The following is a 23,180-nucleotide window of genomic DNA, read 5'->3' as shown; positions in this document are numbered from 1 at the left end:
CTTGTTTGTTTTATTGTTGATGAGCAGAAACGTCTCATGTTCACGTGTTAGCATCACACTCGCTGCAGCAGAAAACATTTCTGCTAAATGTCTGAAAGTTTCTCTGCATGACAAAGTGGGAAGGTCAGAAAAAATTAGGATAGTTGCAAAACTTTCATTTTTCTAAATATTAACTATGTAAAGTCCCACTTTTGATCTATTTTCAAAGCGTTCCCAGTGGTCTTTTAATTATGATTTTGCTGTTTTTAGCCAAAATAAACAAAAACTATAATTTTCTTGGACATAGTTTCTGCAGAGCAGCAGGAGTTCAGTAATCCTTGTGAACCCTAGGCACTTTAACATTGGGAGTGGGGTCATCTGGACCCTACAAGACAGTGCGCTAAATGATTTGTGATCTTCACTGGTGTCCATGGATTACATGAAATCTTTCCACCTTTATCCACCTTTGTCATGGTAGGGAGAACACGTTAATGTGAGGGTGGGGTCATCTGGACCCCATAAGATAGCACAAGGGTTGAAAAATTCATTTCTGGGATTTGGGAGGGGCTGAGTAAGTCCACCCCCCTTCCCCTCCCCATTGTTGAGTGGAGCAGGGAACTTGTAAGGGTGGGGTCATAGAATATTAAATATGTCCTCCATCATTTGGAAAAAAAGCAACAAAAACATGTTAAAAAACACCATGAACACCATTTTCATTGGAGTGGGTCTTTAACCCTTGTGCTATCTTAGATGACCCCACCCTTACATTGACGTGTTCTCCCTACCATGACAAAGGTGGATAAAGGTGGAAAGATTTCATGTAATCCATGGACACCAGTGAAGATCACAAATCATTGAAGAGAAAAGGTTCAGAGCACTGTCTAGTGGGTCTAGATGACCCAACTCCCAATGCTAAAGTGCCTAGAATAGCACAAGGGTTATCCCAGCTTTCATAGCGAGAAAAAACCTGATTTCTCAGGGATTTTCTGAGTTATTTGCTTTCGTTTATTCTAAACGACTTGTCAATTGTTTAAACACATTAAGAAAGTACATTTGCAGCCAGCTTTTAGCCCTACTTTTAACAAATTAGCATTCTGTCCACTGTGGACAGAATGCAAACCAACAGGCGTTAAGATATAAGAATAAAAATGTATGTTTTATAGAAAATAGTTACGATTTTAACCTTGAAAAGACTTGCATAAACTTAATTAAAGTCTGACACTCAGGTTTAATTCTGCATTTTTGCTCCATCTACCCCTTATTTGTTAGTGCCTACATTACCCAGAACACCCTTTGGCAGTCTCCTGTATCTGTAGAGGACAGGATCTTTAAATATAAGTAGGTTTCTTCTGACACAACTAAATCAAGATAAATAAAAGTGAAATTCTACCAACACATCTTCGATTCACATCTACTTTTGAGAGTATTGTGTTTGAAAATAAACTTCTAAGAGAAGATAAATCATTTGACTCTGATCAGGTTTCAGGTCGACCTTCTCTTTTGTTGGAGTCTGGCTGCAACTTCTGGACTTTTTTTCTTTTCTTATGAAGAATCACTGATTCAGGCTTTTCAACGTGGCTTTTCTGACACGCTCGTCTTTCTCCAACCTGTGTCGTCTGATTGTTCCACACATATAAATGAGACAAATGAGTTTTGGGGTTGCAGGTGGCAGTCGGACCAATAAAAACACTGGAAATCTGTTTTCTGAGAAAGAAATTCCATAAAATGTCCATAAAGAATGGACTCTGTCTTGCACAAGCAAAGAGAAATTGTGCTCAATGTTTAAAAAAAAAAAATCTCATAAAGCTTCTGCAGATGAAGAGCAGCTGAGCCAGCAAACAATAATAGGAAGAGCAAACTGTAGACAATTAACACAGATAAAAGGATGCAAAACCATAATCACGTTTTCTCATGAACATGTCACTTACATTAACATTCTTTTTATATGATTGATTTGCACAAATAGATAGTTCTGATTTCTAAGCACCTGAGCACATTGATCAGTTTTTAACCTTGTTGCTTTTTCCTTTGTTGCCGTCATTAGGATCATTTCTCATCAGTCAAACATTTTTAGATGTGGTGGAAATATTTCATCACATTTCATTTGACGTGATTTGCCCTTCTTCCTTCTTACCTGTGATTCAATGAAAACAAAGAAAAACCTGATTAAGACCGTATGATTCATAGAGTAGGAATGTCAGTCAATCGAAATCTCTTCCCTTTTCATTTTGCATGATTCATTTGCAGAGCTTTCCGAAGTACAAAGGAATACTTTACAACATGAGTGACTTAGGTATCGGGCACACCAATTGTTTTTTCTGGTTTGAAGCCCATTGAGATGACTGTGGTTGTAATATTGGGCTGTATAAATGAAATTTAATTGAATTTTATTGAATTTACCCAGGATCACACCAGACACAGACGCAGTTCAGGGATCTCTTATAATATATAATTTATTACAATAAAAGAGAAAGCCTACCAAACCGGGCAAGCTAAGCGTAACATTTTTCTTTAAGTACATTATGAATCTTTTCTCTTTAATGATAATAAATTATATATTTTAAGACCCCCTTAAATTGTGCCTGGTGTGATCCTGCGTGAAAGCAATTAGTGAGCACAATAACTTACACAACGTATGATGCCACATAGCCTCTTTGTGCCATTTTGTCTGTGCCAATCTCCTATTGGTTGGAGGGCGGCCTGAAAGTGCCTGACACAAAATTATATTTCATTAGACAGCCGCATTTACCTGATGGAAAAAAGAAAAAGGAGAGAAGGAGCAAGGAGGATGTTAGAGAAATAAAGGGTGAGAAAAAAGTGGTTTAAGAAGTTGGGGGGGGGGGGGGGGGTCGCAAAGCTGTTGGAGGTTTATGATTTTTACTGTCAGGTGTAAATGTTAATCAAAGGGGCCTGTCCACAAACTCACTCAAATATTACAAACACACCTGTTTGCTCCAAAAATCCTTACACACAATGCAAATACAGCTCTCTCGCACACATTTATGCATACAAACACACACACGGCGAGAATATCCTTCTGTTGTGCACACTATTTGGGCAAAGGTGAGCTGGCACCTGTGCTCAGGTGAGTGTCAGTGTTCCACTGAGGTGGATGATTGAATGTAAAAATAGAGGGAGTGCCGGGTCGCACCGAGACCACCGCTGAAGGCGAGGCAGCGCATATTTAAAGTCCAGCAGATGATTATCATCCAGATGAAGTTGGGGGACGGCTGGGGGCGCGAGACAAGCCGGAGACAGGATCCACAGCCAGGTGTAGGACCAGGAGCAGAGACGAGGTACACGGTCAGGTACAGGAGCCCAGATGAGCTAACTGGAAGCACTCCCACTCCCCAGGAGGGGAGTGAGAAAGAGGGACAATACATGAATCGCACTGCACCAAACAGAGGCACGGAGAACTAAATGATAAGTAATGATCAAGAATAGAGAAGAGAGGAAGGGTAGAAGTAGACGAGAAAAGAGGACAGAACCCCAGAGCACCGTAGTTACCCCAGCTTCAAACTTCTAGCAGCCTACTAACAACTTTATTGTTATTGTTAAGTTTAATTTAAACAAATTAACAGTAAGGTAAAAATCATCTGATTACTAGCTAGTCTGACAATAAACCTGTCCAAAGATAAAATGCTTTTAATGTAGAAACTGTGTCAGCCTCTCTTACATGAGCTGGGTTTATTCCATAAAACAGAGGCTTGGTGGCTAAACGCTCTACCTCCAACTGTGCTTTTACATATTCTGGGAACCACAAGCAGTCCTGCATTTTGCGAACCAACTGTTCTGTTGGGTTGGTTAGGCACTATGAGGTCCTTGATATAGGACGGGGCCATACCATGTAAGGCATAAGGCCTTACATGGAAGAGCCCCTCATCAGCCCCAGACCACCCAGGAGTTACTGAGCACAGTAAGATTACATATAAAATGTATTTTTCCACTGAATTAATTGCTTCAAATGAGCCAGATTATTGGCTGTTAGAAAGTCAGATACATAAAAAAGGGATATTTCATCTGATACCCACTTAAAGAGCCTCCGATTGTAGTTACAACCTTAAATAAGTGTAAGTATAAACAAAAACACGTTCAACTGTCATGTACACCCATTGATAAAGATCAGACATTCCTCCACCTCTTCAGAAACGGTAAGACTAAAATCACTTCCTTATTTTCTGTCCTGTTGTCAACACACCCACACATGCACATGCGCAAATGCCAGTATAAACATCAGACAAACTGGAAAATCCTGAGGCATTTCAGAGATCAAATGTGACCGAAATGTGGTTCATTTAAGGCTTCGTGTAAAACCATTCCCTCAGATTCACAAACTACAAACCTGGAGAAAAGTTGATATTTGCTTCTCAGAAATGTTTTTGGGGTCTTCCTTCAGTGTCAATCTCCAATTATCATGGTCATGAAAATAAAGAAAACTCTTTGAATGAGAAGGTGTGTCCAGACGTTTGGTCTGTACTGTATGTCTGGACTTGCTCTGAACTTTGCACCACATATTAAATATTTCAACGGACATTCATGTTTATCAGGCAGACGTCATGTGTTGATGAAGTCACTAAAAATACTGCTGCGGCTTTTGTATAGCAGTAGATACGGTTTCTAACTTGACCAAAGTCAAGCAAAAGTCCGTCCTCATATGTAGAAAAATCCATTTCATTTATAAAATACAGCTTTTAAACAGAATAATTGAATTTCAACAGTGTCAGATCTTAACTCATTTTACGTTTGACAACAGCACACGAGTTCTTTTCAAAATAAAATACATCCTGTATCCATCAAGATCCTCCTGCGGCAGCAGATTTACTTGAATTAAAAATGAAAGACGGTCATTGTAACCCTTGTGCAATCCCATGACCCAACCCTTACATTGACATGTTATTCCTACCATGACAAAGGTGGATAAAGGTGGAGATGATTTCATGTAATCCATGGGCACCAGTGAGGTTCACAAATCATATAAGAAAACAAAGTTCAGCTCACCTTTTCTAGTGGGTCTAGATGACCCCACTCCCAATGTTAAAGTGCCTAGGATAGCACAAGGGTTAAACAAGGCATTTTCTATTATATGTTATAAATTTGGGGCGCGTTCAGCGACCTTTACTATCACATAACAACACTGGTGTAGAATCCCTTTTTAAAGATTTGATTAGATTTCCTTTTATTTTTTTAAACACAATATAAAAGAGTTAAATAAACTTGATGATCATAAAAATCATATTAACGCCCCCCCCCTCGTCTTACAATTTTGAAACATACATTTTCATATGTTGAACATATAATATTTAATTCACATAAACACAAGAGAACAAAAAAATAAGCATCAGAGTATCAAAATACCGTCCTGAAGTCATGTTTGTCTTTACATTTTCCCTTTAGGCTTCTCATTTTCTATTGTGTATGTATAGTTTTTCTTTTTTTTTTTTAAATTGTGTGACGTTTTTACTGTCCAGCAGCTGAGCAAACAGATGAGAGCTGAAGGCCTCTTGTGTTGGACAGATTTTACTGCTACAATAGGGGGTTATGAATTTTCTGACACACGAGGTGCATATTTACATAAACCCCTTCTGTATTTGAGGCTTAAATTCATTTCTATTAATTATGAAAAAGGGGGGGAAAAGAGTGGGGTTGAGGAATTTGAAGGATGAATAAAAAGTAATGGAAGGGGTGGGGGTTAGAATCGCAACAAGTTGGGGCCGCCTCCTGCCTTGCTCTCTCCTGGACTAACTGTGACCTGGGGGGGGGGTCTTCCCTGGGGGGCCCTGACTCGTGCCTGGGGCTGGGGGATGCTCAAGACTCCTGGGTGGTGGTGGGCTGCCCTTCTGGGGCCTGGGTTTCCCCCTTGGGGCAGGGCCCAACAATTGTTGGGGCGGGGCCCCAACGGGAGGTTTCTCTAAGGGTCGGGCTGGGGCTTGCACTCTCTACCCCCTGCTTGTGGTTCCCTAGAATTAGTAAAAGTAAGGTTGGAGGTAGAGCGTTTAGCCACCAAGCCCCTGTTTTATGGAATAAACTCCCAGCTCATGCAATAGAGGCCGACTCAGTTTCTACATTCAAAGTTAGACTGAAAACATTCCTCTTTGGACAGGCTTATTTTTTATTATTATGTTGTTGTGAATTTGGGCTATAGAAATAAAATTGAATTGAACATGAATAAAGTTTAGCTGAAATTACAAAAGGGGGTTTATTTAAGTATACCTCTGGTGTATCATAAGATTCATAACCCCTGTTGTAAAAGTAAAATATGTCCAACACAAAAGGCTTTCAGCTTTCATCTGTTTGCTTAGCTGTTGGACAGGACAAGTTAAAAAAAAATAAAATAAAGAAATTCGGTCTATTTTTGCCGTCATCTTGTGTCAATGTTGAAGGAGCTTACTGTATATTAGAGCCGTTTTTTCTGACTCCAATTCTTTGTAGCTTGTGTGTTTTGCTTTTTTTTTAATATCTTGAATGCATAGTTAAATCGGCATGAACAATAAACAAGAAATTCTTTTTAGGGTTAAATAACTTTTAACCCATTTTTGTGTTAATTCCTTTCTATTGTCCTCTAATGGTGTCAAATTATTTACCACAGTCTAACCTGAATTCTGTTTTTCTGTCAACCAGGAATCTTTCTCAACTCTTGACACGATTTAAAGTCATTTCTGTATCAGCGAGCAGCAGCAAACGTCCTCTGAGAACCTGTCTTTTGTCTTTGGCTTAACTTGAGCTTGAAGTTTTGTGCTTCAGGGTTGGGTTGACAGACCAAAACAAACAAACTGTTCCTAGAAGTTTGTACATATAATTATGAGACAAGGATTATCGACATTCTCTGCAGCAAAAAAATGAGGTGGAAGGGGGTATGCGTGGCTTAAGATAATTTATTTTCCGGTTTATGTTTAAATAAAACTGTAAAGTGAAGTTAGAATTAGGTTTATGTCATATCTGCCTGCATGCTCTGCTCAGGTAGACAGATGTGGGGTTTTTTGGGTTAGTTTGCAGCTGGAGGAATACCACGCGGCGCGAACATAAGGCCTTCGTCTGCAGAGATGGAGGTCATCAGCTGAACATCAGAGCGGGGAGTCCTGCTGTGGAGACGCTGGGGGCTCCAGCACAGCTGATCTAACAGCCAGAAACACACACGAAAGCCAACAGGAAGAGTCGCTTTACTTAAAGTCTGACGAAACAAAGAAGGAGGCTTCCGGGAAGATAAACATCTTTAGGTTGATCAGGAGATAAAGCGGATTTATGACTTTCTCAAAGACGGTTTCTTATTTTTTTTTTTTTTACTGTTGAGAGATTCATTTTCATTGGAAAAGTAGAAGAGATCTGTCAGTGCGAGGCCACAGAGGGAAAACCTGACAGCACAGCTGCTGCCAAGCCTGCTGGTACGGCTGGGACGCCTGCTTGTAGTCCCAGTAGGTTTTCAGCTCCGCCGTCCTGTACAAACACAAGAAGGCTGTGATGGCGTAACACTGACATCCTTATTTTCCTTGTTTACACACCCACTCTGACTTCTTGGTGTTTTCAACTTGTTCTTGTGGCATTTTTCTGATGATGGAGGATAAAATATAAAGAAAATTAAGCCTAAAAAATCCATTTCTGAGTATTTCTTTATTCAGATTGCTCCAAATCAATTTTTTTGTTTTCTAAAAAAATTCCTGCTGCTTTGCAGAAACTATGTTGTAGAAAACGACACAGGCTTTTTAGATTTTGGCTAAAAAAAAAAATCATCCGAATCATAAGACCACTGGGAACGCTTTGAAAATGGATCAAAAGATGATCGGAGCAAAATTTACCAAAGTAAAGGAAGTAAGCCGGCACTCATTTCCCATGATCCTTTTTAACATGCTCTCCCGCTGGCGTACAGCCCCTCACACCCCCAACAGCGCTGCAACAAAACTGGCAAACAATATTGGAGCAGTTCTGAGCTCAGACGAGGAAAGCAAACATGGATCCATTTGTCTGCATCAGAATGCAGAGGAGCAGGAAGACTGTAGTTTGTACTAAACTACAGTCAGCTCCTGATTTGCAACAATTTCAATAAGGAAATTCTCAAAAATGAAGTTTTAAGCTTAATTTTCTTTATTTTATGTCCCCCATCATGAGAAAAATGCAACAAGAATTGTTCAAAAGTTCCTTGGAGTGGGCCTTTAAAGACTAGAAAGTTCTTGAAGTCGACTGAATCCCAAAAAACCAAATCTAATTTAAACAAACTGCAGTTTGAACATAAATATGAACAGAAATAAAATAAATACAAAGTTATTCAGCAAACTGCTGCTGTTGCACCAAAGAGCTCATCAATTATTTATCTGCAGCTTTCATGCTCAGTAAAACCAAACCAAAGAAGACGTCAAAGCGCCGACTGTGCACTCATCCAACAATGAAACAACGATGAGCTTCAGAAATGATGGATTGGATTTGTGTGTTTTTTTTCCCCAAAAGTGGCATTTCTTCAAAGATAAAGGGACATTTGTCATCACAGGATGGAGCGGCAGGATCTTTGGGTGAAAAGGCTCTCCGGTTTTCTCTGGGCAGGTGAGTTTTGGGTTTCAGGCGGCTGACAACTGCAGGGGTTTCATGAAAGGGCTCCTTGTTTGTTACCTGAGGGGGTCGGGCAGCGATGAGGGGTCGGTGGTTTTCACCAGAGTCAGGAAAGAATGAAAAAGCTCCAGCTTACACAGACGAGACCTGCAGGCGCACAGACAGACCTCAACAGTCAGTAAGAACAGTCACCCAAAGCCGCGCGTGCACAGCAGGGCAGACGGTCGGCCTCCACCTGGCTGCCGGTGTGTTCAGGGCCTTCTTGGTGACTCCGTGTTTGAAGCCGTTGGCAGTGACATCTAGAGGCTGCTCAGTCACATTACACCAGCTGATGGCTGAAGATGAGAGAAGATGAGACTTTATTTATCCCACGATGGGGAAATTCTTCTGTCTGAAACACAGTTCAGATCATTTTATAAATCTTCAATAATCCCATATATGTCATTAACATATATTTGTCTTTTTTTTGGTCACGATCTTAAAGTTTTCAAAACCTCTATTCCAAACCAAAAAACGCCATTGTTCCTGTACTTAACCATGTAGAATCCAGAAACAAGTTTCTTCTGGGCTTTAAAATACATTTGACTTATTTTTTTTGTTTTTTTGTTTAGCTACAAATAAAAACAATGAGAAATTTCTTTTTTTTTTAAAGTTTTGCAGGGTTAAAATTTATGATAAAAACCTTTTACAAAAAATAATCAAATATAATATTACAATGGTAAAAAGCAGAGTATGTTCTATTTTATTTCTGCAAACCACAAGAAAAGTAATATTTTGTAAAAAAAAAATTCATTCAATTGTCAATTTTCTATACTCTTGCTGAAGTCAAATCCAAGAAATCTTTCTTCAGTGACCGACAGACCAGACACTTTAAAAAAATATTGTTTGATCAATTGTCAAAGCGTTTTCAGTGGTTATTACCTATGATTACGCCTTTTTTCAGCCAAAATCTAAAAACCTCTGTCATTTTCTAGGACATAGTTTCTGCAGTCTTTGAGTTGTGGGTGGGACTGTTGGCACAGAGCAACCCCGCCCCTCTTCCCCTCTTTGATGCTGAGGGCACGGAGCAGGGAGCTAGTGGTCCACTCAGCGTTTAAAAAAAATATATTTTTCAAACAGCATTTTCTTGTCTACAGAAATACTAAAAAATTCAATTTTACACTTAATTTTCTTTCTAGATGTCCTCTATCATGAGAAAAATGCCACAAGAACATGTTAAGAAAACAAAGAACATGATATTGACTGGAATGGGTTTTTAAGGACCTGCAGCTTCTCAGAGAATGAGGACATCACGAGGAAAACCTTCACACCCTTCGAAGCCTGTCAGCCTGATTTTATCGATCAGAAATAAAGACGCTCTGCATCTTTTGGTTTTCTGAATTATCGGACAGGAAAACGGTTTCATGCAGATTCAGTTTCAGGTAATTATTGGCTTTCCAAACCCTAAATCATGATGCATCTGTCTCACCTGCTCTGAACTCCGGATTTAAAATGAAAAAAACAAAATACTGAACATTCCTACTGGCTTTTCTCAGTTCTAATGAACATAAATCAAAATTTGATTACTGTGACAAGCCTTTGTTATATAAATGTGTTTGTATGTTAGGTTTGGCTGAGAAAAGCTGGTGGGTTCATATGTGGTAGAATCAGGAACATTTGACCCAAACATTTAGGTGAAAAAAAAAGTATATTTTCGCTGGGAAAAATATTAAACCACTAAATGGTTCTTGGTTGTGCCTGCAGCCTAACGCTCCCTGAAGGGACATGTTGAATGCGGAAAAAAAACATTACACAACCAGGTGAGTGACGTATGAGGACAAAATAAAAAAAGAAACATTACACAACCAGGTGAGTGACGTATGAGGGTTCTTTCAAACTCAAAGTAGTTTAAAAAAATTGTTAAAAACACTGTCCAAAGACAGATGTTATATTTCTTAACATTTTTTTCCTAAAAGTCTTAATCATAAATACAATACAAATTTTATTTTTTAATCCAAAATAAAATGTTTAGTCATTTTTTTTAACTTCCTGGTTTCAAAATACTGAAAAACTTCCCAGTTACACCTCAGTTCCAGAAGGTTTATCATTTCAGTTTACATTGTTCCAACTTTTATTTTGGAAACTAATAGTCCTTTTCATTAACCTGATTTAAAGTAACCTAGGAAACATGTGAACACATCTAAAAGAAACAGAGGAAGAAAATTTGATCTAAATCCAGAAACTGAAGTCGGTGTGTGATGGACACACGGAAATCAGCCAGAGGATAAGGAGAAAATGTATAATGATAAAAAAATTAAAATGATATTTAATATTTTCATTAGAGCTTTTTTTTTTTTTTAATTGTTCTGTCCAACAGCTAAGCAAACATGTTAGAGCTGAAAGCCTTTTGTGTTGGACAGGTTTTACTATCACAAAAAGAGGTTATAGAACTTTAGAAGCCAGAGTGTAGATTTGTATAAACCCCTTTTTGTTGATTTATTTTTTTATTTATTTGTTCATTTTAGTGTGTGTGGGGAGGGAGAGGAAAAGAATGTGAGGGGGTGGAAGAGAGTAAAAGGAAGAAAGGTGGAAAAAGTGGGGGATACAAGCACTGAATTGAATAAGTTATTAATTTAAGCTGTAACAATTATACCAGATCTGCTGGAAAGAAAAATATTACATCAAAGGTGAAAATCTGACACTAAGATGAGCGAAAAATATCTGTCCATCAATACACTGTAGGTAAGGAGGAGGGATGAAACAGACAGGGAGCAGTGTGGCAGTGTGCACGTGCACGTGGGGGTGGGGATACATGCATGCTGCCGTCGTGAACCGTGTGTTCATATCCTAGATCCTACCCAGCCAGACCAGCCAGACCAGGAGAGGGGAGGGGAGGAGAGACCCCCAGGCCAGGAGCCCCCCCAGCATCGGGACCCAGGCAGCCCGGGAGGGGGGGAGGAGGGGACCGCCCACCCAACCAGCCAGGCGCAGAGAAGGCCCCCCTACAGGGGCCCCCCCAACGCCCAGAGGCATAAGCGAACCCGGTGTCCGGCCCCCAGGCCACAGGACAGCAGCGCTTAGCCGTACCAGGCGGCAGCCATGGGGGCCACTGGGCGCCGGACACCGAGACAAGGGCCAGGGACGAAGCCAGGGCCCCAGAACCCATGAGCCGCCCACCACCCTTCTTTTTTACTAAAAAAGACGGAAAAGTGGTCGGTCAAACTAACCCAGCTGTGTACATATCCAAGCCTTCGTGTTTAATGCATTAACATTTTGTCCAAAACACTACTTTTTTTAGATCGTACGTAGTTTAACTGACATGGAGCATGTAAAACATGCAAACATAGGATAAAAGAAAAAAAAAAAGGAATTACTGTCACGTAGAATTAGTGAACACAGCAAAGTTTCCCATGGCGAGATCTGGGCTCTCATCATCTCTATTGTTAATGTTCAAAATGGTTTCACCAACTAAAAAACGTTGTTGACTTTAATCTTAATAAAATATCTTATCAACTTGTTTTTCTACTTTATTTTGTTTCTAAAGTGATGCCAACACCTAACCGTGGAGCACCATCGAGGAGAGATTTTCCCCCCGAGCAAAACTATTCACATGAATTTTAATATGTTGCATGTCGGGGAGCGAAAGTGTTCTAGGGTTAAGACACTAAAGAATAATAAATAAGGAATAAGTAAAGAAATAAAATAGACTAAACTATCCCAATGGTCTCCTAAAAATAAAATAAATGTAAATGTAACTTTTAGGTCTTAAATGACAATTTTTCTTTTATTTAAACCAAAAATAATGTCATTTTGTTGTGACTGTCTTTCAATCTGCAGCTTTTATTCATTTCATGAATTCTTCTGATCTGTTTTTAAAATAATTAAACAATAAAAAGCATTTTTTTAATCAGAAATTAAAATATTGATTCATAAATTGTACAGAAAGGTTTAGTTTGGAAGTGTTTTTTTGTATTTGGCAGAATATTTTTTGTTGTTGAAAATTCCTATTTCTTTCACAAAAATTCACCTTTAGTCAATAATTTTAAAACAGTTATTATTTAAAAAGAGTTTTACATAAAATATAATTGTTTGAGAATGAAAATGTGACAAATTAATCCATGTTTGTGCTGTTAAAGCAGAGAATTAAAATGTATTCAGTTAATAACCAGCTCTGATATGAAGTTTATTGGTAAAGACTCAAACAAAACAAACAAATACCTTTAAAAGGAAACTAAAATGAGTAAGTTCACAATTTTCTGCACTACGACGAAGTCTCATTGTGAAATCCGGCTCCACAGTGGAGGAATGGTGGGTCAAACAGGAGTGACGGGCTCGACAGTTTCAATAATAATCCACCCACTGAACCGGCACAAGACAGAGAAGATGTGGGTTTGTTCTTCTGCCAAATTCAGATCTTACGCAAAGCTCTGCATAGTCATCACACCTCTGACATTTGTGAACTTCCTTCACACCCAGATCAAAGATGATTTATTTGTGGATTATCTGCAGTTTTTATCGTCTCGCATGAGAAACGCTGCAGTTTTGCAACGGGAACAGAAGACGGTTTGTTAAAGTTACATTAACATAAATCACCCGAGGGAATTTTCTTATGAGATCATATGAATAAAGTTGGGAAAGAACAAGCAGCTTCTTTTCTGGTGACCAGATATGAAGCTTTTTCACATCAAAAGCACATTTTCTACTATCTACCAAGATAAAAAGTCTAGTTTTACCTCTAATAAATGTTTTTTATTACTAAAGGACTTTTACAAATGTACAACCTTTTGTGTTAATAGTGTTTACAAAAAAGCTAATTGATTGCTTATGGCAAAAATGCCATCTTATAATGAATTAATCAAATTAATGAAAGGTGTTTTTAACATGTTCCTGTAGCATTCTCATGATGGAGGACGTATATAAAGAAAATTCAAATGAATTTCTGAGTGTTTATTTATTCAAATCATTGGGAATCTGGAGCAGAAGAAAAAACGCATTTAAAAAAGTTTGTACTTGTTACATAAAATCTCCAACCGCTGGGCTACAAACTTCCTGCTCTGCTCCATTCTGATCCTTCCACCATCAGACAGCTAAACCCATGACGGATTTTTTTTTCCTCGTCTGAGCTGGAATCTGGATAAAAACTGTACGGCTGGATAGTTTAAACAACGCTCGACATTTTTGTTGCACAGTTAATGTTAGGTCAGGGGTGTGAGGGGCTGTAAGCTAGTGGGAGAGAGTGTAAACAAAGGGATGATGGGAAATTTCTAATGAACTGACTACTGCCACTCTGCAGAAGCTGTGGCTATGTCCGAATTTCCTCACTACTCCCTATATAGTCCGTTCGCCATTTTGCAGTGATGTTTCAATCTACAACGCTCACTAGATTGGTGAATATAGACCACAATGCATTGCGACTGCACGATTTTTGCAGAGAGAAAAATAAATAAAATAAACAGCCCTTTATTTCCTAAATCCTACTTTTAGAACGTTATTTGTTAAGGCACATTCATTCCATTTTTTCCTTTACTGAAAAATATTTTGTTGTGTTGATCAGACAATGTTGACTGTTCTCTTTCTATATTTTAAGTTACCAAAATAAAAGCACAAGGAATTTTCTTGGGTAAAATAAACTTGTATATGAGATGCAGTTGCAGTGCTTCACACTGTGATCATTACATAAAATACATTTTGCAATTTTATTAAAATGAGAGAAATATTAATATTCAGGCAGAGTTTCTTCTAAGTCATACTCTTTAAAAAAAAAGAAGAAAAAAAGAAGAAAAGTGTTCCGGTACACTATAGCGACATGTTTTGTAGTGTGGGACGCGTATTGGGATACGTATCACATCGCCAGACTCTTGCCAATACACACCCCTAGTCATTTTTTACATATAGGCTGCCATCAGTGTGTGGATGTAAGTGTGTGTTTGGATGACTGGAATTGTGACTGTGAAAGCGCTTTGGGGCCTTAAGGACGGTAGAAAAGTGCTGTGAAAGTTTACGCCATTTACTACGTATAATTTGTGAGTGTGCTAAAACTAATATTGAATCTCAAAAGAGCCACAGTTCTGGTTCTTCACATGCAATGTCATCCTTGTGGCTCTGCAGGAAAAACCTGCTTGTTGTTTCATGGAAAGGTCAGCGTGAGGCGTCATCAGCAGCATTAGATCAAACACGATAATCTGCGCTAGATATGCTTTATAATCAAAGAAAATCTATGAGTGGATTAGCAGATTTAACCTATGCTTCACCAGTTTCATCAACTCATCAGGGTCAAATGTCCTCAGATGAACAGATTTCCTCACGTTTTAAACTCTTCTTGGTTCCGTCAGGAAGGCAAAAAGATATGTATTAAATGAAGCTTCTATCATTTAAAACTTTATTTAAAATGATAATGTCGTTTTTTATTTAAATTCAAGCTGAAGCAGCAGAGCGCCTGATGGGAAACGCTCTTCTGGGTGAGACATCACCTGCTCCACAGGGGGAGACGCGTCCCTGTCCGGGTCGGTGTTGAAGCCGGGCCTGGTTCTGGCTGAAGGGGAACTCCAGGCTGGACTGCAGCAGAACAGGGGAACATAAAGAAAACCCAGATGGGAGTTCTGATACGTGGGAACACCTGAGAATGCAAAATATTACCAGTTCAGAGTCGTTTTTTGTGTTTTTTTTTTATTAAGTAACCAACTGAACTTCTGCTTTAAAAAAAAAAAAAAAGGCATAAAATGGTTAAAATGATGTTTACACCCGGGTGGAAAAAGTGATGAGGGATCCCTAAAAAAGAAGTTGTGGTCACGCAGCCTGAATGTTCGATGTTGCTGCGCTGTCTAAACACCAGAAACTTAGATGGACAGACGTTAAACCACAGCAAGACAGTAGAAAAGATCTCCGTCTTTCAAATGTCTCTAGGCTGGACGAGCATCACCAGCAACATTGCCTCCAACTTTAAGCAGCTTGTCTTTGAGTCTTTACCTTATTGCTTGATACAGAGTAAATTTGTGTTTATGAATGATTCTATTATGAATTCATGTAAGAAATGGTTTGTTAGTTGATACACATTGAATGATCCGCATTAATGGTGAATGTTTCTTGCAATAAAAGTGATCTAGAAAACTATTGGTGGCCTTTGTTTCTTTGAAATAAACTTCTGCTTCATCATCTGGACCAAAACGTGAGGTAAGGAGGCGAACTTTCCCTCTGAAATGATGCTTTGAGTCACTGAACACGACATCTAGCTCGTATACCACTTTCCTCCACTGCCGCAGGGCGAGGTCGGTAACCGTTACCATGACAACACATTGCACCGCCTATGAAAGAGTCCGCTTCTAAAATAAAAATAAAAACAATTTATATGTGAAAAAGACAAACAAATTAAAGTATTAATAAATGATTTCCTTTTTCCTTTTTTCGTGAATGACCATAGTATGAGACGGTTAATGTCCATCATCAGAAATGAACCTCGAAAAGCATCATCACTTATGAATAAAATATTAAAATAAAAATATAAAGAGTTTTACTGTCAAAATGATCACATTCAGAAAACATTAAAGTTGCCTTTTTTCCTTCTGCTCCTCTTTTCTGTCAATTATACGTTCTCAATAACACGACTCCCACAAAACGCTGATAATTCCCGGGTCCACTCCTTAACACAAACATTAAAGCTACGTGCACACAGGCCATGAGTGGCTGTGAACTTAGCATTAGAGGCATTGGTGACGTCACTTTTGTTGACATATTTTGGACAATAACTTCATATATAAAGATCAGACAAAAGAACAAAGTCATGAGTGAAAAACAACCTGCAGCGGCGCCGATTAAACGCCCACTCATCAATGCCTGAAAACTGGTTGAGCCAGAACCTTGAGGTCCTTCTTGTTCATCTATGTTCTGGTTGTCTTGTTGTTTCTGGCATGCATTGTCGTTATGCTGTTTCTCATCCATGATGCCCTGGTTGTAGGGAGGAGGCTCCTGTCTCCGAGATCTTAAAGATCCACTCTGATAAGAGTGTTTTTTGTTCATGTTCTTGAAGCATTTTTCCGGATGACGGCGGACATAGATAAAGAAATTGAAGCTTAAAATGGCATTTCTGAATATTTCTTTATTCAAATCGTTGTGAATCAGGAGCAGACAAAGTTTTTTTTTAAAAAGAGCTTCTTCGTGAGGTAAAAAATCTGCTCCGCTCCACAAGGGGGAGTATAATGAGGGTGGTGTTGCTCCACGCCAACAACTGCTTGTTCTTTCACCTTTCGACACATCCCGTCAGCCACAGCGAATCAGCCCCCACCGAGTCGCACAATTGGGCTGGCAGAGAGGTTTTACGCTGCATGCCCTTCCTGACACAACCCTCTAGTTTATCCGGGCTGGGGACCGGCACAGGGAGTCCCAGACTAAGCTCCTCTTGTGGCTTTACAGTCAGGTAGTAGCATGAGGGGCCTCGCCTACACTGGATGAAGCTCATTGTGCTCCCTGGCGAGCGAAAACCAAGTGAGCCATCCAGCCGACTGAAGGCCCCGCCCACAACTCAGAGCTTCTGCCGCTCTGCAGAAACTAGGATTGTGTCTGAATTCACCATTTCATATTGCTGTCCGAATCTACAGTTCCATTGATTGCCCTAAATATTTCCCAGAAGTCTTTGCGAAAAATCTGTGTGCATCGATGCTCACTAGATTGGCAAACAAATGTCTATTAAGGTTTATGTAATTATTTGTTTCTTGTTCGTGTTTTTAAATATATTTTAATTTTATTACTTTTACATTTTATTTGTAACTCCAGTGTGTTCCTCTGAGGGATCCTCCACATCGGTGACTGACCCTTCTCAGTGAACGGGGTCGCTGCAATGGGATCTCCCGGGTCTGACTCTTTTTGATCGGATCTGGCGGGTCCTGTGGTAGTGTTCTCTGTGAACTTGGGTGGGGGGGTCACTGATGTGGACATGTCCCCAAAATATCGTTTCCCCACTTCAGTACGAAGCCAGGTCTCTACATTCCATCATTTTATCACTCTTTTTATCATGGTGTGCATATGTGTGTCTGTGTGTGTGTGGGGGGGGGGTTGTCGGCACTGTTTGTTTTGTCACATTGTTTTTTTAATTTTGTTATATTTTATGCACAGCACTTTGAGTGACATATGTGTGTTGTTGTAAAAGTGCTATATAAATAAAGGTTGACTTGATTTGAATTAAAAAAAACACTGATCGACGCTTTGAAAATAGATAGACAAAAGATGATTGGAGTGGAACTTTAAAAAAATGGAAATTTATTCCCAGCTTTTTTTTTTTTTTTAATGTCCGGCAAAACGACAACAGTTGATGGAAGCAGACGACAAATTCAGGTTGAGTGACGATGACGGTTTCATCCACAAACTTCCTGCTTTTCTTTTAGTGCAGCAGAGATGAAGTGTAAACTATCTACCAAATGCCAGTGACAAAAGATCTGGTTTGGGAGTTCGGTTATCTTTAATGCAACTGCCATATAACCGGGTGGGTTAAAATGCCTGAATATAATTTGGTATCATTGGGCCACACAATTAAGATCAATAACATTTTATTTTGAAACTATTGAGCCCCCCCAGTGGAAAGAAATGGAATCTGTTGGTCTAGATTTACCATTGCCATATTATCTTTACTCCGACACGATTTTCAACTTGATTAAGAAAACTACAAATCCAATTGTTTAATACATGATAAGAATCTGGTCTAGGGTATACAAACATACTAATGAAACTAATAACTTATCTTTGTACACCCCAATTTGGGGAAACCAGTATTTTATCCCAGGGAGGGCAGATATTGTCTTTCAAGACTGGTCTTCGAGAGGATTAAAGTCAATCCAAGATCTATATCTACCAAATTCAGAATCACTAATATCCTTTGACGAACTGACATGCAAGTTTAACATTGATAGGAAATGTTTCTTTAAATTCCTTCAACTACGGAGTTTTATTAGAGAAAGACAGGGTAATCAATTCACTAAGACACAAAAAAACAAACATTACCGTACCTGAAAGAATGCTTTCTAAAAAAAATGGTAGGGATAAAGGCGCCATATCAGAACTTTATGTCCATTTGATGTCCAATTCGAATGAAAAATCTGATTTTAAACTTAAGTCCTGGAATGAGGATCTCAAAACAACCTTGTCGGAGGAAGATTGGGAGTTAGCTTGTAGCAAAGTTCACAAACACATAATCAGCACTCGGTTTAGGCTTCTGCAATACAAGTGGCTCATGAGAACATATATAACACCAGCCCAACTAAACCGATATAACAGTGATATCCCAGATATCTGTTTTAGTGTGCTGAGGCCAAAGGGACTCAATGCCCTGCTTTGTGTATTTTAGGTATATATCCTTCAAATCACAAGTTTACTAAAAACGGACAAATTATGATTGACACATGGTTTTTTACAAGCAAAAAGAACCATAGCAATATTTTGGAGGAAAACCTGCAGTTAACTCACTGGGTGAAACAGATGCTGATAGTTTTCCCATTAGAAAGGATGACCTGTGTTAGGAAAAGAAAGTTGGAATTGTTCGAAGACATGTGGGGTCCTCTAAAACAAATTGTGAGGAGTCTTAATTTGGAAAACGGATCTGTGGACAACCAAGACTTACTAAGAATAAACCTTCACTATTTAAAAAAATTAAAAAAGGATTTTTATTTGAAAAATGTATCAAAGGATGGCTTTCTTTTAATTTCCTGACCAGTAGAGGTTGATCTGTTCTTGTTCTTGTTTAGTTGTTTCTTCTCTGCTTTTTTTTTTTAACATGTACAAATTGGGTGTAAAGCTTGTAATTATGTTTGATAATGTACCAAAAAATTTAAATAAAAACAATATTACAAAATATGTAGTTTGGTTGAAAATAAACAGAAATGAAATGTGGAATCTGGGTGCAAACAGTTTCTTCAAAGTATAAAGCTTTGAGCTTCAGCTGACACGTCTCACCTGTCGATCACGGCTCGGCGCATAGCTCGTGCGCTGTACGGACACTTCCCCACCACCACTGCGCTGAAGTAGAGAGCCTCCTCCAGATAGTGGGACAGCAGCGCTCCCTGGAAGCCTAGCACCCCCCAGCGGCACAGTTTGTCACTGCAGGAGAGGGACATGGTAGGTTCTCCTCTTCCCGGCTTCACACGCAGCAGTCCAGCGCTGTGGTATCCCGGGCCCGAGAGCCGGGGATCAGCCGGCCCCCCTGGGACACACTTGGCCCCCGTTCTGAGGACATCTGGGATTTGAGGGCGTTCCTCTGCGCTGTCAGTCTGCAGCGATGGAGGTTCAGCTTCGTGGGGCGCTTTTGGGCCACTAACGTGTGAATTCCGGTCATCTGGGTTTTCTGAGCCTCCGTCTTTTGTCTCCTGTTCCTCCAAATGGGGAAGCTTTGAGTTTCGTCCTTCGTTTGGTTCCTCTGCTTTTCTTTTCAGGGAACTTCCTGCGTCCGTCTCGCCTCGGCTGTCCACAGGAGTGACGGGATGGCACGGTTGAGCCTGGCCGGGCTGGAGGCTGTCAGTCACAGGGATGATGGAGGCATCGCCACCTGAGGACGAAATCATGTTTCATTATCCGTAGCCTCCTGACTGTAGATGAAAGCAGAGCCCCGTTCAAAATGAAACCAAAAAGACTAAAGAAAATAAGTTTACTTGAAAGTTAAAATACATGAATAATAAAAACGAATGTAGAGATTTATGCTGCTAAACAAAAATGAAAGAAAACATCTGGAAGTTGGACAAAGCTAGTTAAATCATCTTTTTTTTTTTAAATAATTTAAAATTTACTTTGCTGTCAAGAACATTAAAATCTCTCACCAACTGAAAAATATCATCTCAACACTGAAGCACGTTGGAGGTAGCATAATGGTTTGTTAATTAGAATCATCAATTGAATATATTTCCCCTATTATTATGATTTTTTTTTAAACACAGAGTCAAAATATGACATTAAAATATCAGTTTACGCTTCAACTCGTTTTTGATTAACAAAGCAGCAGCTTGGGAATCTGGGAACATCCTGGACTCACAGGGAGTGTGACTGGTGAAGAAAACAAAGGAAACTCCCGGCTGAAGCTTCCACCTTCCTCGCCGATCGGACGGACGAAACAAAGCGCTGCCCCGACCGCCGACAGCCTTATGGAGCTCCTCCATCAGATACCTGGAGGAAAAAAAAGAAAAGCTGCTACGACAATCTCAACTTTGGGAATAATCGTGAGTGTTTGAGCTCCAACAGGCGGAGAAATGAAGCCAACTGAGAACTAAACACTCACCGGACGCAGCCTCTTCTAGCTATAACCTCCGCATGGCTGTCATTGAGAACATCGCCTATATAATTGTGAAAAATCACGTTAAACAGAATTAAAACACACTCATGCTAACATCTGCTTAACATGATTTATTTGGGGAAATAATCTACAAAGATTTCAGTTCATGATTTTAACTTTGCTTTAAAACTTAAAAAGAAAAAGCACAAAAATATCGTCTTGACGGCGAGTCAAACACACACACACACAAAAAAAAAATAAATGAATTCTCCATTACACACCTCTAGGACTCATGGCTGCCTGACCGATGCATTTGGTCCCGGTTCCCATGGAAACAACCTCCATCTCAGCTGTCAAAGGAAAACCAACCGTCTGTCATCCGATCACACTTTTGATTTCAAATGCAGTTTAAAGACCCGTTTCTGATGAAAATCGTGGTATTTTTTTGACGATGGAGGGAATAGAAATGGAGACATTAAGCACAAAATTGCATTTCTGAGGATTTCTTTATTCAAATGTATTTTAAAGCATATGCACAACATTAGGTGCTGTAAAGAGGGGTAGGAAGATTTCTCTTCAACCCACTCATTTTCATGCACACTGTCTTGTTTTATCAAATTTAAACTCTTGTGTTTATTTTCATTTTGTGTTTAAATAAAAAAATAATTTTAAAAAATCGTGACCCAGACGAAAACGATGCCATTTGACAAAGATGGTATTTATAACTCAGAAAGCCCCCAGCTGCTCTGCTCTATTCCGATCCATCCGCTTGTAAGCCAGTGGGAGAGCTTGTAAACAGAGAGCTCTCAGCAACGGGGAGGGGTTGGTGTTGCTCCACACCAATGGCCCCGCCCACATCTCAGACAGGTGAATTTCTAATCAACTACTGCCGTTCTGCAGAACTATGTCCAAGAAAACGACACAGGTTTTTAAATTTAGTTATAATCTACAGACCAGAGAACGCTTTAAAAACAGATCAAACGATGGTCGGCGTGGGTTTTCAACAACCTGAAAGGCAAACTGTTAGTAATGGCCTTTTAAACGTAAGGCGGAATAAAAACTGTATTTGTTCTGCCGACCTGCGTCAGAGCTGCGACCCGGGTGGACTTTGACGACAGCGGCCAGCAGGGTCCACTCTCTGCCCGCCTCGGGCTTCCCTCTCTTGGGCAGCTGGTTGAAACACTTGTAGCACAATTTGGCGACTTCATCCGCGTCGATCATATTTTTTTGCTTAAACGTGCTCAGAAAAAATCGCGGAAACGCTGTAAATACTTCCAAACATAAATTTTTTTGAAACAGCCGCTGCGGCACCGGAAGTCTCGGCGAGATGATGAAACTACTTCCGGGCTAAGATGAGGGCGATGGGACTGTCAAAATAAAAGTCTGGATTTATAGGTGAATTTTTTTGTTTCTATGGATTATGTAACATTTGAATACCTTCTATCAAACAAAAAAGGAGGATTCTGGTTTAATTTAATATTCTGAATAGCAAAATATTGTATATTAAAACAAAGACTGCTGAAAAAAACTACTGTCAAAACAGGAAATGGACATAAAAATATATAAAAACAATTTGTGTGTGGGGGGGGGGGATAATTCACAATAAATGTGAATAAAATATATATGGGGGGTTTAAAACAGCATAAGGTTTTTGTTCACTTTTCCTGAATTTTTGTTTAGCATAATTTTTATTTTCCTTTTAATTATTTAAAAGTTTGAATAAATTATATATATATATATATATATATATATATATATATATATATATATATATATATATATAATAATTTATTAAAAATAAAATTCTACCTAATGGTAGTTTGCATTTTTTTTGTTGTTGGTGGCGTTTAATTCAATCCTGAAATAATTCATTCTAATGCAATTCAAAAACTTTTCAGTGTTGCCGTTTTGGGACTGTTTTCTGGTGTTATTTTAAAATTGCAATTCTTTGTGAATTGATGCAGAGTTGCATGACTTTGCAATTACCTCTGTCTCTTTGCAGCTGCATCCGTCCACAGATTCTCCCAACAACCTTAAGATCCATAACGTGGTCCCGGATGCTGGACTCTGCAGCCCTGTTTTTTCCTGCTCAGTTTCTCAATCCTCCTTTGCTTCTTGGTACATTTCCACTGTTTATTTTTCAGCATCTGCTCAGAGCTCCGTGCCCAGGCTATAACCGCTGTCCTGCCTGAAAGTATTTACTGGACAGCAAACGAGACACCGAGAGTGGAGATGACAAAGGGTTTGTTTGTACGGTTACTTGAAAACATGTCATTTCAATTATTGGGACGCTGCCTGCCAAACCACAGACTGAGGCCTGATGAGTGGAAAAAGCTGCCAGCTATATCTATGAAAACCATTTTTGGGCCAGTTTTTTTTTTTTCCATAGCAGTGGAATAATTTATAACAAAATGATTTCTGTAAAACAGAAAAAAAACCAAATACA

The 23,180-nt window shown here is 39.3% G+C and overlaps 1 protein-coding gene across 1 annotated transcript; it reads right to left on the bottom strand.

Moving 5' to 3' along the window:
- Positions 1-6,835: 6,835 nt before the first annotated feature.
- On the bottom strand, positions 6,836-22,085 carry adat1 (adenosine deaminase, tRNA specific 1). Its single transcript, XM_004070162.4, has 9 exons — positions 21,814-22,085; positions 21,016-21,084; positions 20,741-20,795; positions 20,498-20,628; positions 19,429-20,017; positions 14,964-15,109; positions 8,750-8,849; positions 8,575-8,661; positions 6,836-7,410 (listed from the first exon to the last, which is right to left on the bottom strand). Exons 1-9 carry the CDS (start codon positions 21,953-21,955, stop codon positions 7,278-7,280), a joined length of 1,452 nt encoding a protein of 483 aa, XP_004070210.1. The 5' UTR covers positions 21,956-22,085; the 3' UTR covers positions 6,836-7,277.
- Positions 22,086-23,180: the final 1,095 nt, after the last annotated feature.

This window comes from Oryzias latipes, chromosome 6 (assembly GCF_002234675.1).
Source record: "Oryzias latipes chromosome 6, ASM223467v1".
In the NCBI taxonomy this organism is placed as follows: Eukaryota; Metazoa; Chordata; class Actinopteri; order Beloniformes; family Adrianichthyidae; genus Oryzias; species Oryzias latipes.
This window is presented reverse-complemented; position numbering and strand designations above follow the sequence as displayed.